General features: G+C 40.9%; 1 protein-coding gene and 1 long non-coding RNA gene across 2 annotated transcripts in view; one reads left to right on the forward strand and one right to left on the reverse strand.

Annotated features, from left to right (window-relative positions):
• Nucleotides 1–2,399, reverse strand: part of si:ch211-197n1.2 (EF-hand calcium-binding domain-containing protein 6) — a 91,015-nt gene extending 88,616 nt beyond the window's left edge. Inside the window, exon 1 of the mRNA XM_068028784.1 lies at nucleotides 1,956–2,399. Coding sequence (XP_067884885.1) covers nucleotides 1,956–2,286 — 331 coding nt within the window. The 5' untranslated portion in view covers nucleotides 2,287–2,399. The remainder of the gene's footprint in view (nucleotides 1–1,955) is intronic.
• LOC137368648 (uncharacterized) lies at nucleotides 2,069–19,239 on the forward strand. The gene is made up of 3 exons (XR_010974799.1): nucleotides 2,069–2,438; nucleotides 17,600–17,732; nucleotides 18,957–19,239. It is a non-coding gene; the product is annotated as an uncharacterized lncRNA (long non-coding RNA).
• Nucleotides 19,240–19,318: the final 79 nt, after the last annotated feature.

Consider the following 19,318-nt stretch of genomic DNA (forward strand, 5'->3'; position numbering starts at 1 on the left):
GTTTCAATCTAACTATCTCTATCAGTATATCTCCCTGTGTCAGTATATCTTCCAGTGTCATACATCTCCCTGTCTCAGCATATCTCCCAGTTTCAGTCTATCTCTATCAGTATATCTCCCAGTTTCAGTCTATCTCTATCAGTATATCTCCCTGTGTCAGTCTAACTATCTCTATCAGTATATCTCCCTGTGTCAGTATATCTTCCAGTGTCATACATCTCCCTGTATCAGCATATCTCCCAGTTTCAGTCTATCTCTATCAGTATATCTCCCAGTTTCAGTCTATCTCTATCAGTATATCTCCCTGTGTCAGTCTAACTATCTCTATCAGTATATCTCCCTGTGTCAGTATATCTTCCAGTGTCATACATCTCCCTATATCAGTATATCTCCCAGTTTCAGTCTATCTCTATCAGTATATCTCCCAGTTTCAGTCTATCTCTATCAGTATATCTCCCTGTGTCAGTCTAACTATCTCTATCAGTATATCTCCCTGTGTCAGTATATCTTCCAGTGTCATACATCTCCCTATATCAGTATATCTCCCAGTTTCAGTCTACTATCTCTATCTGTATATCTCCCAATTTCAGTCTAACTATCTCTATCTGTATATCTCCCAGTTTCAGTCCAACTATCTCTATCTGTATATGTCCCAGTTTCAGTCTAACTATCTGTGTTAGTATATCTTCCAGTTTCAGTCTAACTATCTCTATCTGTATATCTCCCAGTTTCAGTCTAACTATCTCTATCTGTATATCTCCCAGTTTCAGTCTAACTATCTCTATCTGTGTATCTCCCAGTTTCAGTCTAACTATCTCTATCTGTATATCTTCCAGTTTCAGTCTAACTATCTCTATCTGTATATCTCCCAGTTTCAGTCTAACTATCTCTATCTGTATATCTCCCAGTTTCAGTCTAACTATCTCTATCTGTATATCTCCCAGTTTCAGTCTAACTATCTCTATCTGTATATCTCCCAGTTTCAGTCTAACTATCTCTATCTGTATATCTCCCAGTTTCAGTCTAACTATCTCTATCTGTATATCTCCCAGTTTCAGTCTACTATCTCTATCTGTATATCTCTCAGTTTCAGTCTAACTATCTCTATCTGTATATCTCCCAGTTTCAGTCTAACTATCTCTATCTGTATATCTCCCAGTTTCAGTCTAACTATCTCTATCTGTATATCTCCCAGTTTCAGTCTAACTATCTGTGTTAGTATATCTCCCAGTTTCAGTCTAACTATCTGTGTTAGTATATCTTCCAGTTTCAGTCTATCTGTGTTAGTATATCTTCCAATTTCAGTCTAACTATCTCTATCTGTATATCTCCCAGTTTCAGTCTAACTATCTCTATCTGTATATCTCCCAGTTTCAGTCTAACTATCTCTATCTGTATATCTCCCAGTTTCAGTCTAACTATCTCTATCTGTATATCTCCCAGTTTCAGTCTAACTATCTCTATCTGTATATCTCCCAGTTTCAGTCTAACTATCTCTATCTGTATATCTCCCAGTTTCAGTCTACTATCTCTATCTGTATATCTCTCAGTTTCAGTCTAACTATCTCTATCTGTATATCTCCCAGTTTCAGTCTAACTATCTCTATCTGTATATCTCCCAGTTTCAGTCTAACTATCTGTGTTAGTATATCTCCCAGTTTCAGTCTAACTATCTGTGTTAGTATATCTTCCAGTTTCAGTCTAACTATCTCTATCTGTATATCTTCCAATTTCAGTCTAACTATCTCTATCTGTATATCTCCCAGTTTCAGTCTAACTATCTCTATCTGTATATCTCTCAGTTTCAGTCTAACTATCTCTATCTGTATATCTCTCAGTTTCAGTCTATCTCTATCAGTATATCTCCCTGTGTCAGTATAACTATCACTGTCAGTATCCATCCCTCACCCAGCTGTGCCCCTGTCGCTCTATTTATATCCCGACAGTGGACATACCGAAGATGGGCAGCCGGGGTTTGTTGGCATCCGTCCCAAACGCCACCTCCACGCCCTTGGGGATGTGTTGCAGGGACCCTCGCCTCGGCTCCGTCTCCTTCTGGCGCCCGCTGTGCGGCGGGTCCATTGGCGGCTTGCCACCGCTCCGGTCAGTGAGTGCCGGCCTGTCCGGTACTCGGGGCGGCTCGGCCAGTGGCTTGTCGCTGGCCCGAGAGAAGCCCCGGAGACTGATAGTCTCTGGATCTCCGAGGCGGGACAGCGGATGCTGGATATACTGCAGCCGGGGAGAAGCGTGGCTGAGAGGTCGGGACACTCCGCCTAAAGTTGCCATCCTCAGTAAGGAAGAAGGAAAAAAAATTACGGATCAAAAATATTATCTTTAAAGCACAGAGAAATGTAACCAGACTGCATCAACTTTCCCCAGCTGGCGACTGAAGATTTGTGCCTCTGGATCAACAAGCAGACGTTGCTACAGGCAACCGAGTAAGCCCAAATCCTTTTCACTAAATTGCTTCTGCATTCAGAAAGCAGGAGGTTGTGGGACTCAGGCAGTGCCAAACACAGGGAAACTTGTGATAATGAGCTATAAACAATGCCATTTTAACACAGGCAGCATTGCGATTTACCGTAGCACTTTATACAATTCAGCATGAAATCTGTACCTATTACTATTGAATGTATGGCATACTTGTTATGTCCAGCAAAAAGTAGTCAGGAGTTTTAAGTTTGGAAAAGATTATTTAAACTAGCTGGTCCAATAAACCCAGTTGTATCTTGGACAACTGATAGAGTGAACTCCATGATTGGCACAGCCATATTAATAATGTTGGAACAATCTCCAAAATCTGCAGATGAAAACATGCAAGAACCAAATAAAGTGGCAGGTTCACAGGTAGAAACAGATATTAGAAGGGAACTCGAGAGAATTCAAGCAGTTTTTAAATCTATATTGATGTTGTGCAAAGGTGATACTTGTAGACCATGGACACCCGTGGTGCTTAGCCACACTGTGGTACTTTGAGCTTCATGGGACTATGGTGACTCTCAGGACTTTTGAGGCCAAGGAGGGACCTTCAGCATGTGTTGCCATTACACGTGCATAGGCAATTTGGTCCTGTATCTTGACACCTACATAAGCAGTCACCGGAAGAGCTGGCTAGAGACACAACATTGCTGTCAACAGAACAGGGGATGGCATCATGAAGGCAGATATATGACTTGTGATGGGTCCTGGATCTAGGGCCCACAACTGAGTGGAAGGGCAGACCTGACTGGATCAGTTTGATCTGCAGATGTCATCCCGAAGCTGCATTCCATCATTCGCTTCCAACAGACATCAAGGCCTAAAATTCTGATAGGTCTGGAGGCCCCTTTGTCAGAAAGGAGGAAGCTGATGTTTCTGGTGCCACGATGCACTCAAACTAGCACTATATGAGGAAATAGAAATAAGAAAGACGTGTAAAATTGCAACATTTTTGTTAGATCAATGCAGATTATAGGGCGATATCAATCGTTTCTTTTAATTATGAAAGGATAAAAAAGTCTAGATTGTAGTACCGTGTTTCCATTCGTCACAGAGTCACAAGGGCCATAGATACAAAATTAATTGTAAGAGATTTGGAACAGAGGGCAGAGAAACTTCTTCACACAGAGAGTTCTGAGGCTCTGGAATTCACTTCAAGGACTAGTAGGTGATGCAGAATCTATATCAATATTCAAGGTTGAATTGGCTAGGGAGATGTAGGAAACAACAACAACTTATATTTATAGCACCTTTAATGTAATAAAACATCCCAAGACACTTCACAGGAGCATTATCGAACAAGGTATTACACTGAGCCACAAAAGGAGATATTAAGCCGGATGACAAAAAGCTTGTTCAAAGAGGTAAGTTTTAAGTAATGTCTTAAAGGAGGAAAGCAAGGTGACGAGGCAGAGAGATGTAGGGAGGATATTCCAGAGCCTGTGACCTAGGCAACTGAAGGTGCAGCCACCAATGATGGAGCGATTAAAACCAGGGATGCACAAGAGGACAGAATTAGAGGAGCGCAGATATCTTGGAGGGTTGTGGAACTGGAGAAGATTACAGAGATAGTGAGGGGGCGAGGCCATGGAAGGATTTGAAAACAAGTATAAGGCTTGACCCAGTGCCTGTGTAGGTTAGCGAGCACATGGGGGAACTTGGTGCAAGTCAAGACAAAAAGGAAAAGGGGTTGAAGGGATATAAGAACAGATTAGGTAAATGTGATTAGAGTTATTTGCTTGTGTGGAGGATAGCCACTGACAGACTGGTTGGACCTGATGGTCTGCTCCCATATGGCAACCTATATATCTCTATAACACCTTCTCACAGATTGGCACTAAGAATGGCATCTGGCTCTGGTCCTCTGAGATGATTTTAGTGCCTCTATGTGAATGTGGTGCTCATCCAGAAATTAGAGTCCAAGAATCAGAAAGCAAGGGCTGACCTGCAGAGTCTCTCAATGGAAAGTTAAGTCTCAAAAAACTGGAATTGAAATAGATCCTTCTGATATGCGTTATTGCATAGAAATGAGTAGCTTCCAAAATAGGAGGTAAAATTAGAAGTCACACCAATTTACACTGAAAGAACTATAAGTATGAGTGTTTATGCAATTTGTCACAGTCAGGTATGATTTGTAACAAATGCAATGGAGGTTAAATGTCACGAAAACACAGTATCTGTAGTTGTGTTTGTTGTTTGGATGTTGGTTCCATGACTCCAGATTTACCTTGAATTCATCTGTAAACACGCTTGATACCAGGGCACTAATTGTACCTAATCCTTGTATCACTTTACAACAGAGCAGTATTATTCTTTGTATTTGGCAGCAGAGCTTGCACTGACTGACCTGTTCAATCTGATTACAACTTTAAGTTATGAAGAAAGAACTTTCACAATTTGAATTGTGCACTATGACCAGCCACTTACTGTACATCAGATGTTTCTTTTTCTGTATTTTCCTTTCACTTCTGGGCAGTTTCTTGCCTGGTTTCCTGTATATATGAAAGTGTGAACACAGTCAGGCAAAGCTTGGAAGCAATAAAGTTGCTTCATTAATTTCTTTCATTTATACGAACATACGAACAATTTCAATTGCTTGGGCATATGAAAAATATTGATCCACATCTGGGTCTAATACTGACAACTGACTGATCTCTGGACTTATAGTTATCTTTCATTTCTTTTCTCAGTCTCTCCCCCTCACCTGATTCTCCAAATTGCTTTGTTTCTTTCTTTTCATTCCATTTGATGTTTCTTTTCTTTCTACTAGCCTTTGTTAAAACAGTTGACAGATGAAGCTCATACGAACATGTTAACTTGCTTGTTAATAATACCATGCAGCCCGATTTCAACTCATTGAGCCTTGGCTCCAGACGTGGGGTAGAAAGATGTCAAACTGCTATTACCAGGGGTAGAAAAACTTCAATTAAAAAAGCAGCTCATTGCAATGTAAGAAAACCTTTTGTCGAGGAAATGACATCACTGAGTTTTATGACTTTATTGGATGAGGGTAGCCTGAAAGACAATTATATATTGTACTTAGATTTTCAGAAAGCTTTTGATAAGGTACTTCACAATGGGTTACTTACAATACAAGGTGGAATTGGTGGTAAGTTGGTAAGCTATTAACGGTGGATTAAAAACTGGCTACATTGCAGTATGATTAATATGGTTGATTATAGATTGGTGTGGATTTGCTTGGAGACCAATTACCAATGGTATCACACAAGGATTGGTGTTAGGCTTTTTCTTTCAGTATCTTCATTATGGACCGGAAGTATGTGTTGGGGAGGAATGGTAGACAAGCTTCGGGATGATACAGAGATCTGTGCGAGTGTTAGGACTGTAGAGGAGAATAAACTACTCCAAGTGAATCTTCATGTGATAAGGGGACTGGGCCTGCATTTAGCAAGTGGCTTTTAACTTGGATAAGTGTAATGTTGTGCACATGAACAGGACCAATGGCAAATATACTTATACTCAACAGAACATAGAGCTTAAAGGTGTTGAGAAAGAAAGAAATATTGCTATTATTGTACATAATTACCTCAAAGTGCATGACCAGTGCTGTAAAGCAATAGCCAATGGGCGGCACAGTGGCGCAGTGGTTAGCACCGCAGCCTCACAGCTCCAGTGACCTGGGTTCAATTCTGGGTACTGCCTGTGTGGAGTTTGCAAGTTCTCCCTGTGTCTGCGTGGGTTTCCTCCGGGTGCTCCGGTTTCCTCCCACAAGCCAAAAGACTTGCAGGTTGGTAGGTAAATTGGCCATTATAAATTGCCCCTAGTATAGGTAGCTGGTAGGGAAATATAGGGACAGGTGGGGATGTGGTAGGAATATGGGATTAGTGTAGGATTAGTATAAATGGGTGGTTGATGGTCGGCACAGACTCGGTGGGCCGAAGGGCCTGTTTCAGTGCTGTATCTCTAAACTAAAACTAAACCAATGCAAATAGAAAATCAGGTTGCATTGCCAGGATGACAACACACATCATTTTCCTTGATTATACCTCAATTGTGGTTGCTACTAAAGCTTGCCAAGAGGAGAGCCACAAGGATGATACCCAGCATAAAATACACAGATAGGCTTAAGAGGCTGAGTCTATTTACAGTATTTGAAATATATTGACCCATAGTGAAGTGTAACACTGACAACTCATTGACTTTTTGTATTCATTCTCAGGATGTGCATCACTGGGAAGGTTGGCATTTATTGTCTATCCCTAGTTGCCTTGTCCAGTTGCTATGTCCAGTCTGGCCAAGAGAGTGTGGGGAAATGGCGCACTGACACAGAACACAAAAGTCTGAGTGTTTCAAGCCTGTGTCCTCAGTACCTTGCTCTATGGCAGTGAGGCCTGGACAACATATGTCAGCCAAGAGCGACATCTCAACTCATTCCATCTTCGCTGCCACTGGAGAATTCTTGGCATCAGGTGGCAGGACCATATCTCCAACGCAGAAGTCCTCAAGGCGGCCATCGTCCCTAGCATATACACCCTACTGAGCCAGCCGTGCTTGAGATGGCTTGGCCAGGTGAGCCGCATGGAAGATAGCAGGATCCCCAAGGAAGCATTGTACAGCGAGCTCGTCACTGGTATCAGGCCCACCGGCCGTCCATGTCTCCGCTTTAAAGACGTCTGCAAACACGACATGAAGTCCTGTGATATTGACCACAAGTCGTGGGAGTCAGTTGCCAGTGATCGCCAGAGCTGGCGGACAGCTATAAAGGCGGGGCTAATGAGTGTCAAGTCAAAGAGACTTCGCTGTTGGCAGGAAAAAAGACAGAAGCGCAAGGAGAGAGCAAATTACATTAACATATTGTTTGCCTTTGCTCCGTGACCTTTTGGTCAGCTATGTGGCCTGGTCCAATCTAGACCTGCTTTGTTATCTCTTGCCCCACCCCCACCTCACTTGCTTATAACCTGTGACTTTTCTAATATTTGTCAGTTCCGATGAAGGGTCACTGACCCGAAACGTTAACTCTGCTTCTCTTTCCACAGATGCTGCCAGGCCTGCGGAGTGATTCCAGCATTTCTTGTTTTTATTTCAAGGAGAGAGCAAACTGTGTAACAGACCTGACAACCAATTTTATCTGCAGCGCCTGTGGAAGAGTCTTTCACTCTAGAATTGGCCTTTATAGCCACTCCAGACGCTGCTTCACAAACCACTGTCCACCTCTAGGCGCTTACCCATTGTCTCTCAAGACAAGGAAGCCAAAGAAGAAAAAGAGTTGTCCTGAGTCGTCATCTTCTTGTTGAACTACTGCAGTTTTTTTTTTAATTCGACTGAATGTCTTCTTAGGCCATTTAAGAGGGCAGTTACAAGTCAACCACATTGGAATGGGACTAAAGTCGTATATAGGCCAGACTGGTTAAGGGTAGCAGATTACCTTCCCAAAAGGACATTACAACAAACTTCATTGTTACTTTTACTGATAGCAACATTATTTTGTTTCCATATTTTTTTTAAACATACGACCATTGGAACATACGAATTAGGAGCAGGAGTAGGCCACTTGGCCCCTCAAGCCTGCTCTGCCATTCAATAAGATCATGACTGAGCTGATTGTAACCTCAACTCCACATTCCCACCTGCCCCCAATAACCTTTCACCACCTTGCTTATCAAAAATATATCTACCTCTGCCTTACAAATATTCAAAGATTCTGCTTCCACCGCCTTTTGAGGAAGAGAATTCCAAAGACTCAGAACCCTCTGAGAGAAAAACTTCACCTCATCTCTGTCACAAGAGGAAACATCCTTTCCACATCCACCCTGCAAGACCCTTCAGAATCTTACATATTTCAATCATGTCACCTCTTACTCATCTAAATTCCAGCAGATACAAGCCTAACCTATCCAACCTTTCCTCATAAGACAACCCGCCCATTCCAGGTATTAGTCTAGTAAACCTTGCCTGAACTGCTTCCAACACATTTACATCCTTCCTTAAATAAGGAGACCAATACTGTACATAGTACTCCAGATGTGGTCTCACCAATGCCCTGTATAACTGAAGCATAACCTCCCTACTTTTGTATTTAATTCCCCTCGCAATAAATGATAACATTCTATTAGCTTTCCTAATTACTTGCTATACCTGCATACTAAGCTTTTGTGATTCATGCAATAGGACACCCAGATCCCTCTGCATCTCAGAGCTCTGCAATCTCTCACCATATATAATATGCTTCTTTTTTATTCTTCCTGCCAAAATGGATATTTTCCAACATCATACTCCATTTGCCAGACCTTTGCCCACTCACTTAACCTATCTATATCCCTTTGTAGCCTCCTTATTTTCTCTTCACAACTTACTTTCCTCTATCTTTGTGTCATCAGCAAATTTAGCAACCATACCTTCATCCAAGTCATTTATATAAATTGTAAAAACTTGAGGCCCCAGCAGATCCCTGTGGCACACTCCTCATTACATCTTGCCAACCAGAAAATGACCCATTTCTGCCTACTGTCTGTTTCCTGTTAGCTAGCCAATCGTCTATCCATGCCAAAATGCTACCCCCTACACCATGAGCTTTTATTTTCTGCAATAACCTTTGATGTGGCACCTTATCAAATGCCTTCCAGAAATCTATGTACAGTACATCCACCAGTTCCCCTTTATCCATAGCACATGTTACTTCTTCAAAGCACTCCAAAAAATGGATAAACTGAATTCAAACTCTCAAAATCCCATGGTGGGATTTGAAGTCACATTATATGAATTATTTGGCCAGACCTGGGTTACAAGACTGAACCGCTCCTCTACCATACCTACTCTAGGGATTTCTGATATAGGTAATTAAAATAATGAAGGGACTAGACTGTAGGTATAAAGATAGATTATTTAATTAGATAGTTTAGTTACGTAAGGAGGATGTCAGGAGGTTCTTTTCTTTCGAGAGCACAGTAAACCTTTGGAATAAGCTGCTGGCTCTTGCAGATTCACTTTATTGCTTCAAAATGGACCTGGGCCAGTTCTTTGCTGGGTCAGAAATGACCATATCTAAAAGTAATGTGGGATAATAAGTAATATAAATTGTCATTAATGTGGCCTTCTTAACTAGAAGTGATCACCTAAGGGTGGCTGGGGGTGGAGAGGATTTTTCCAAAAACTTTTCTCCACAATAACTTTGTTTGTTTTAAAAACAAGTCTGCATTTAGTTACACCACCCAGCGTAATTAACAATATTTGTAGCTGCACTGCCAGACAGTGGGAGGACAATAATCAACCAACACTTTGCCTGGAATGTGAAATTTGATACAGTCATCACCAGAGTGGGATTGTGCAAAGGGCCCAACTCTGGGACTCTTCAATTGTGTGGGATGTTAACCATTGCCCACTTCTTACCAATGCTTTCAGGACAGATGGTCAGAAACCCCTGTCTGAAGAGTGAGAATTAAATAAAGACTGCATTTAAGTGTAATGTGTAATTTGAAGTCGTCAGGCTGTAGACTGACAGTACTGCATTTAAGTTCTCTGCTGAAGTTCTCTATATGCTAAATGCAGAACTCAACAATGTATAGTACTTCAACACAGCAAAACATTCACACTTGGGCCTGGTTTGAGCAACATACACATATGTACTTCATCGCATTTGCAGTGGTGTGAATATTCATTCTGTTTTTAAAATCTGTTTGTTTGCCTTCTCCTGAGGTCCCCAGCATCTCAAATTCCAGGCTTCAGCAATTAGATTCACCTCACATGATATCAAGAAACGCCTGAAGGCACTGGATACTGCAAAGGCCCTTACAACAGCCCAGCGATAGTACAGAATACTTGTGCTCCAGAACTAGCCATGCCACTAGCCAAGCTGTTCCAGTACATCCACAACACTGGCATATACACGACAATTGCCCAGCTGTGTCCTGTCCACAAAATGCAGGACAAATCCAATCCGGCCAATTACCGCCCAATCAGTCTACTCTTAATCATCAGCAAAGTGATGGAAGGTATCGTCAACTGTGCTATCCCGGGGCTCTTACTCAGCAATAATCTGCTTACCAATGCTCAGTTTGGGTTCCACCAGGGCCACTCAGCTCCTCATTACAGTCTTAGCCCAAACATGGACAAAGGAGTTGAATTCAAGAGGTGAGAGTGGCAGCCCTTGACATCAAGGCAAAATTTGACTGAGTATGGCATCAAGGAGCCCTAGCAAAACTGGAGGCAATGAGAATCAGAGGGAAAACACTCCACTGGTTGGAGTCATACCTAGCACAAAGGAAGATGGTTGTGGTTGTTGGAGGCCAAACATCTAAGCCCCAGAACATCACTGCAGGAGTTCCTCAGGTAGTGTCCTAGGCCCAACCATCTTCAGCTGCTTCATCAATGACCTTCCTTCAATCATAAGGTCAGAAGTGGGGATGTTTGCTGATTGTTGCACAGTGCTCAGAACTATTTGCAACTCCCCAGATACTGAAGCAGTCCATGTCCATATGCAGCAGGACCTTGACAACATTCAGGCTTGGGCTGATAAGTGGCAAGTAATATTCGTGCCACATAAGTGTCAGGCAATGACTATCTCTAACAGGAGAGAATGTAATCATCTTCTCCTGACATTACCTTCACTAAATCCCCCACTATTAACATCCTGGGGGTTATCACTGACCAGAAACTGAATTGGACCAGCTACTGTTGTTACAAGAGTAGGTCAGAGGCTAGGGATTCTGTGGCAAGTAACTCACTGCCTGACTTCCCAAAGACTGTCCACCAACTACAAAGCACATGAGTGTGATGGAATACTCTTTCATTGGCACCTTATCCACCACCTTAAACATACACTACCTCCACCACCGACGCACAGTGGCAGCAATGTCTACCATCTACAAGATGTACTACAGCAACCTGCCAAGCATCCTTCACCAGCACCTTCCAAACCCACAACCTTTTCCACCTAGAAGGACAAGGGCAGCAAACCCATGGGAACACCACCACCACCTGCAAGTTCCACTCCAAGCCAGACAGCATCCTGACTTGGAACTATATTACTGTTCTGTCACTGACACTGGGTCAAAAACCTGGAACTCCCTTCCTGTAGCACTGTGGGTGTACCTGCACCAGATGGACTGCAGCGGTTCAAGACAGCAGCTCACCACCATCTTCTCAAGGGCAATTAATGAGGGGCAACAAATGCTGGCCCTGTTAGCGATGGCATGTCCCAGCTATGGTGGGTGTTGTCAGCTATGATGCTTAGGCCACCATGCCTGTGTGGGATAGGCTCAATTGAGCGGCTCCTGCCCTCCATCTTTCCTTTTTTGTACGTTTGTTATATTAATCAAAACTTCTCTTAAAATCTCGGTTCAATCCTGTACACTTTCTCAACGGACAAATGAGTAAAATTCATAGTATTGATTGTGTGGAGTTGAATTGATGAGAATTATTTTTAAAACTTATCTTTAATTCAGCAAAGTTTACATGCTTTCTTAAGTTATTATCGGTTAAATGGTACAATGCTTTCAGATATATACACTGAGTATATGACACAAATTTGTACATTTTAATAGCATATGTATTGAAGTAGAGCCAGGAATGAAGTCTGCCTTTCAGGGGTCCCATGCAACAATTCTGTTCAGTTTTTAGACAATGTATTTCCCACTACTTAATCCAGTGTCAAAAGCACACACACAACCATGAAAGGCGTGTTTTCAATAGATGTCCATAGTTTCATAGTTGTCCAGATGATCAGTTACAATTACATAGGTGCCCTTTCATTGAATCCAATCCAAAATTCCCTACAAGAAAAGCAGAAAAATCAAGGGACATTTGCTAATCTAAAGAACTGATGCATAGATTGAGCCTGTAACCAGAAAAACACTCAAATAATGAGGACCCTCTTTGTATAGATCCATTCCTAACTTCCATCTTCATTCCTTAATCTCCTTCCTAAGTATTCTGATTAGAGACAGCCAACATGGATTTGTAACTGCTAGGTGCGGTCTAACAAACCTAATTGAATTTTTTGAGAATGTCTATGGATGTAGTGTATCTGGACTTCCAGAAGGCCTTTGATAAGGTTCCACATAAGAGACTGTTAGCTAAAATTAAAGGTCATGAAATTGAAATAAAATTATTGACTTGGTTCGGAGACTGGTTAGTTGGTAGAAGACAGAGAGTAGGAATAATGGGTATGAACTCGAATACGAAAGAAGTGCCTGTTGGTATCCCACAAGGATCTGTGCTGGGTCTCAACAATACTTATTATTGATTTGGAGAACATAATAGAGAGTCATGTATCAAAGTTTGCTGCTAACACAAAAAATGGTGGTATATTAAGTAGTGTAGACAGGAACATAAAATTAAAAGCGATATTGATAGATTAAGTGATTGGGCAAAATTGTGGCAAGTGTATTTCAATGCATGTAAGTGTGAGGTCATCCATTTTGAACCAGAAGAGGACAGATTTGAGTATTATTTAAGTGGTGAAAAGTCCAAAGAGATTTAGTGTCCATGTACACAGACCACTAAAATTTATTAATAAAAACTGAAAATGCTAGAAATACTCAACAGGTCAGGCAGCATCTGTGGAGAGAGAAACAGAGTTCATGTTTCAGGGCTGCAACCTTTCATCAGAACTGCAATGTAGTAGTCAGGTATTAAAAAAATAATCAAAATGGCTAATAGAATGTTATGTTAGACTTTTTAACTAGAGGGCTAGAATATAAAGTGGAGGAAATTTTGCTACAGGTATAAAAAGCCCTGATAAAGCCTGCAGCATTCTGTACAGCTCTGGGCACCACACCTTAGAAAGGATATATTGACCATGGAGGGAATTCAGCACAGATGCACCAAAATGTTTGCAGGACTCCATGGGTTAGATTATGAGGAGAGATTGCATAAACTATATATACAAGGCAATGTATCCTATCCTGGGACTTCTCCACCTTAGAGAGTTCTCAGATTGAGATCAGTGCCATAAGCCATCAGAGCACAAGAATCACTGTAAATGCCATCCATATATTGTCTAATCTAACTTTGAAATATATCTTGTCTCCTCACTAAAGTGGCATAATGGTAATCCATTTGACTGGAGAGCCAAAAGCTTTTTTCTCCCTTTTATCATGGTTCTATTTCCAATGCAAACACCACAATTGAATGAATGCCATATTTTAACTCTCCAAGTCATAATATATCGACCCGATTTGGGACCTCTCATGAGCTCGTTCAAAAATACTCTGTTCCTGCAAATTATTTACTCGCAAGATTCCCAGAACAAACTCTCCTTCGATAAAAGGATGAACAGATCAAACATAAAGCCGACTGGTTCTCCCATTCCTTCAGTATAAATAGCATCTCGAGCTCCAATTCTTAGTTATCCATTGAATTCCTCTTTCATCCTTACTCTTCTTCTGTTTTAATTGTTTCTTATTGGAAACACCTTCCATCTTCACACTTCTAACTGTCCAAACAGACCTGCTCATGTGTCAGAAGTGATCAGCTGCCCAGACTTGATTTTAATTTGTACTCTTTATTAAAACCTCAAATATTTTTTGAGGTGTTGACATATTTCTATCTACATAACAGTCAGCACTGTTTTTCTAAGTAATTACTGATAGGTGAAGCACTGAGACATTTCTGAAATATAATGTGATGAAGATCAGTATAAATCCAATTTCTTGTGTATTTCTTCTGTTCTTTCTTTCTGTCTGTCTCTCCTTCCTAGCATCAACACCGTTTTTTTTAAAAAAGGACCATTTAACTGAACGTGTACAGTTGTCCAGTCTGTTGGTTCAGATAATGAACAAGTGCTTAAACATCAAGCTCATGGTTGATGATATTTGAAGTCCTGTTGAATGCTATATTATGCAGAGGTCGCTGTTATTCTTTATTTAGTTACAAAAAATACTGAAGATGTTTGTGTCTCAATACTTATTTAGAAAAGAATTCTAATATATTGTCTTTGCAAGTAGAGTTATAGGATCATTACGACAGAGAAGGAGGCCATTCTGCCCATCAAGTCTCTATAAAGGTCTCTATAAAGTCTCTATAAACCTCTCTATAAAGCAGTCCAGTCTGTCCCATTCCCCTGCCATATCCCCATAACTCAGCAAGTTTATTTCACTTGTCACAAAAACATGCTTTATGTTGAATGATGATTTTTAATCCACTAGATGGAAACCCAAATAGAATTTTAAAAACAGAGGCTAAAGGTGACTTGATGTTTGCAGCTAAAGATGGCTACCCCAGTTTGCATCACTGTACCTTCCAGATTCCAATACATTGAGATGGAGACAGCATGTCTGCAAAGGCACATCAAGGACAATGACAATGACCTGGGGAATCCAAGTGAATCACATATACTGTTCCCATTAGCAAGGCATCAAGGCCATCACCCGAGGTATTCAACTGGTAGAGACGAACCACTCAACCTAATCAATTGAACAATGGGACCCTCACTGTGAGAAGGGGATTCCTAGACATGGACTAATTAAGTTGCAAGAGGGAATACACTAGTAACGACCATACTTGAATCACTGGGTGATGGTCATGTGACAGGCCAGTTTTCTCTGCAGTAAAGAGACAAGCAGCTAGACACTGATGAGACAAGACTCGAGTAGGGTCCCTCCTTCCTTGCTCTCTCCCCAACCCACCTTGCAAGCTTTGAACCCTGTTTGCTGACTATGACCACTGAGGGAGGCCCCTGCTGCAGACAGAGACTCCTCAAAGGAAATCAACCCCACACTACTGTCTTCAGGAGAACAGCCAAATTAGCCATCCATATTTTCAAATTGGAACCCTTTGGACCACCAAAGGCAAGTCACATTCGGCCTGAAGCCAGCTGAGTCACCAACCTCCACAGACTGTATACTCCTTTTATTTCTCTGGACTTTTATTTGACAAATCTATCCTCCCCTTCTGTTAATCTATTTGTTTGCATGTATGGAATTCGAGTGTGTGTGTGCATGAAAGTTGGAGAGCTTTTTATTATTTTACTTAGATCAGTTTAAGTACAATAAAGCTAATCTCTTTCTTTGTTAAACTCAAGAAAACCTGTCCGATTGGTTCTTTTTATGATCACAGCATGTAAACAGTTAAACACTCACTGAATTGACAAGAAAATCCTTTTCAAAAAAGAAGTAAACCTGTTGCAGTCAAACAAGGAGAAGGAAAAGAGAGGAACCATTCGACCCTCCTCACCTGATCATAACACCCTCAAATGCCCATCTAATTTCCTTTTGAAATTATTGACTGTCTCCACTTCCACCACCCTCATAGGCAGTGAGTTCCAGGTCATTACCACTCGCTGCATTAAAAAGTTCTTCCTCATCTCCCCCTGCATCTCTTGCCCAAAACCTTAAATCTGTGTCCCCGAGTCCTTGTACCATCAGCTAATGGGAACAACTTTTCTTTCTCTAGCCTATCTAAACATGCCATAATCTTATACACCTCTACTTAATCTCCCCTCAATCTCCTTTGCTCCAAGGAGAACAACCCCAGCTTCTCCAACATAATGTTGTAGCTAAAATCCCTCATCTCTGCAATCATTCTGGTAAATCTTGTAATATTCTGATGCTGATTAGTCTTATATCAGAATATCTGAGAGATTGACAGTTACAGGAACAGGGTTTATTTACATGCGTCAAACTTCTACGGCTTCTATACAGATTATGTTACATCACATCCTGTGTTGACACAGACTATTTACATATTCTGCCCAGTAACAACCCTATATTACATTATACTATATCTCCCTCACCACCCCCGCCCGCACCCCCCCCCCCACCACCCCAAGTCTCTGACTTCACTTCTCAGAATGTCAACTGCTATGGCATTTTTACAAGTCTGCCATAATGCGTTCTTTTCTCTTTAGAAGATGTCTGGAGTTTCGAGTCTTTTAGTTCTTCCTTCTCATTCTTTTGTACTTCAGTAGAACTATTTGATGACTCATGTTCTTCACTTGGGTTGTCCTCTGGGTTGATGGCTGATTGCAGCTCTGTGGGTTCATCAACTTCCCGAGATGATTGTCCTTCTTGGATCTTCTACTTCTTTGGTATCACCTTCTGTTTCTTCTCATCATCCCTTGGTCAGTTTGAACCATATATGATTGTAGATATGGTGATTGTTCCATCACTTCTCCATACCTTCTCTGATTTCTAACTCAAACTGATTCTCCAGGTTGTATGTCTGTCAAGTTTTTGGTTATGTGACATCTGTCATAATTCTCGGATTGAATAGACCTTCCTCTATCCTCTCTCTCCCTCACTTTTTCCAAGTCTTATGCACTCACTTGTGGTTTAAGTATTCTTAAAGTATAGGAAGTTGTGTTCTTAACCTTCGTCCCATCAACAATTTGCATGAGGCTAAACCATTCTGAACGGGTGCTGCTCTAAAGCTTAAAAGTACTAATTAAAAATCTTTTTGTGATGACACTCACAGACTATTTACATATTCTGCCCCATAACAACCCTACATTACATTATACTAAAAATCTCCTCTGCACTCTCTCAAGGACCCTCAGATCCTTCCTAAAGAACGGGACGCAATACTCCAATTATGGTTTAACCAAAGCATTATAAAGGTCCAGCATATATTCCCTGCTTTTGTACTCAAAACTTCTACTTATGGAGTCCTAGATCCCATATGCTTTGCTAATTACTCCCTCAAGATGTCCTCCAGGTCCCTCCGTCCCCGCACTCTCCTCAGAACCAAATACACAGACCAAAAACAAAGTAACTTCACCCTTTCATTTAAACTGCTCACAACAGGTATGTATGGAAACAGTGATAATGTTTTATTGCTTCTGCAGTCTCAGGCCAATTTTTTTTTTTGCTTGATTAATTGAGCTTATCCTAACCTTTAATACTCTGTGCTCCTGCAGTGGCAGTTTCACCATACACTGTTGCCTCATTACTAAAGCTTCTCCATGAGGGCCGAAACCATGGTTTCTACCTGCTACAAAACAGCCTTTTAACTTGTAATTCTGCCCACAGTATAAAGAAATCAGTTTTATTGATGTACACTGACATATCTGTAAAGACTTGACCACCATAAACTGCTTCATTTACTAACTTATAAAAGATAAATTCGAATATAAAGCATCAAGATAAAATAGTCAGTGGGTGCACAGATTTACTTAATAAACTGCATTTCAAAAACCCTATCATACTTTTACTATCTGTCTTTGCAGTTTCCTGGAGCTTGTTGTGTGCACTTTGGATTAACATCCAAATAATGAGCAAACACTTCAGAACCTAGTGTACCGTATCTAAGTAACCACGCTGAAGTTCATTGCCATCTGGAGACTACAATTGAAAGTAAAGGTGATGATATTTGCTTACATGTTAAGTAGCTGTATTATCTAAAGTAATTGATTATCGAACTATTGGGAGAAATCTCTTGCTGAGTTGTATTGCTTTATAGCACTTTAGCTTCCAAATGTTCTATTTCAATCTTGCCTACTATGTAAATGAATCATGTTGACATGTGATCAATAATCCCTTAATTTCTAATATAATATAATAAAAGCAAAATCCTGCAGATGCTGGAAACCTGAAATAAAAACAAGAAATGCTGGAAATACTCAGCAGGTCTGGCAGCATCTGTGGAAAGAGAAGTAGAGTTAACGTTTCAGGCCAGTGACTCTTCATCAGAACTCCTAATTTCTAATCCTGTTGTAGGTACTGTTGATGCTGGAATTGGTGCAATACACTGTATCTGCAGGTTAGGCTAGAACAGATTAATTCTGGTTTTGGCATTTTCATGTGAGAAAAGGATGTTGGATTCAGTGGAATCAGCTCCTAAATTCAATCTTGCAGCTCTTTGCTTGAAATCACCCATTTAGTCTATAGTAGATTGTCAGAACTGACTTAAGGGCGACAATATCAATATCACATGTACTGCCCATTTCCTTTCCACCAACTTCCAGCTCTTCCCTCCCCTCCCATCCCATGTGGTACTTTTTTCTTCCATTTACGTTGGCGACCACAATAAGTTTGCCTTAAAAATATGAATGTAACAATATGGAACATTTAAACAAACCAATGGACAAGGAAAATATCGTTAGTATGATTTAATAACCATATGAGATTTGAAAACGAAGCATGCATGCCCATTTGTTGGCCATTGATCTCCTACACTTTGAGCTGGTTCTGATCTCAGACATTCCCTGTAGGGAATTCTTCCCTGTTTGGATTCCACACACATTTGGTAACATTTGGGGAATTTAGTATCCCAATAGAACACTGGATTCAACATGATTATTGTGCAAATCCAACAGATTTTTCCCATATCCACTTTTTGACAATTGTGGGGGAATCTGAGTGATCTTCACACTCAGATGCAACAGGCATCCATGGTTGCTATGGGATCAGCTATATAGGGAAGTAAGGCTAAAGAAGCTGGTAACAAGATTCATTGAACAATTTCCAAGCCACCTGCATTGATTCCCTTGGCGAGAGGAGGCGGGATTATATTTTTTTCTATTGCGTCTTAAGTTTTAGGAGTCTTTGTGGCAATTAATCTGCTGCTGTCTTCTTTCTCCTCAGTTTCCAAAGGGAATCTTCCTGCATGTGTGTTTGGTGGCGGAAGAAGTACCTACCAGTAACCTGGACAGAGGTGCACACACCTTGCTTTGGGCAATTCCTACAGGAGTCTGTGACAGAAACACACTGGCACATATAATTATAAAGGTCTAACTAACCTTAATGCTGGATGGTTCTTTGAAAATACCCCAATTACAGTACGTTATGTTTTAATTAGTACTTCATGAATCAACAACCACATAGCCTGATTGGCCACACTGTCAAGATGCTACCAACCACGTTTCCAGATAATGACACACATCACGTCTGCAGGTACCGATATACCATGTCTACAGATACTGATAAATTATGTATAAAGTTACTGA

The sequence above is a fragment of the Heterodontus francisci genome, chromosome 4, assembly GCF_036365525.1.
Source record: "Heterodontus francisci isolate sHetFra1 chromosome 4, sHetFra1.hap1, whole genome shotgun sequence".
NCBI classification, from domain to species: Eukaryota; Metazoa; Chordata; class Chondrichthyes; order Heterodontiformes; family Heterodontidae; genus Heterodontus; species Heterodontus francisci.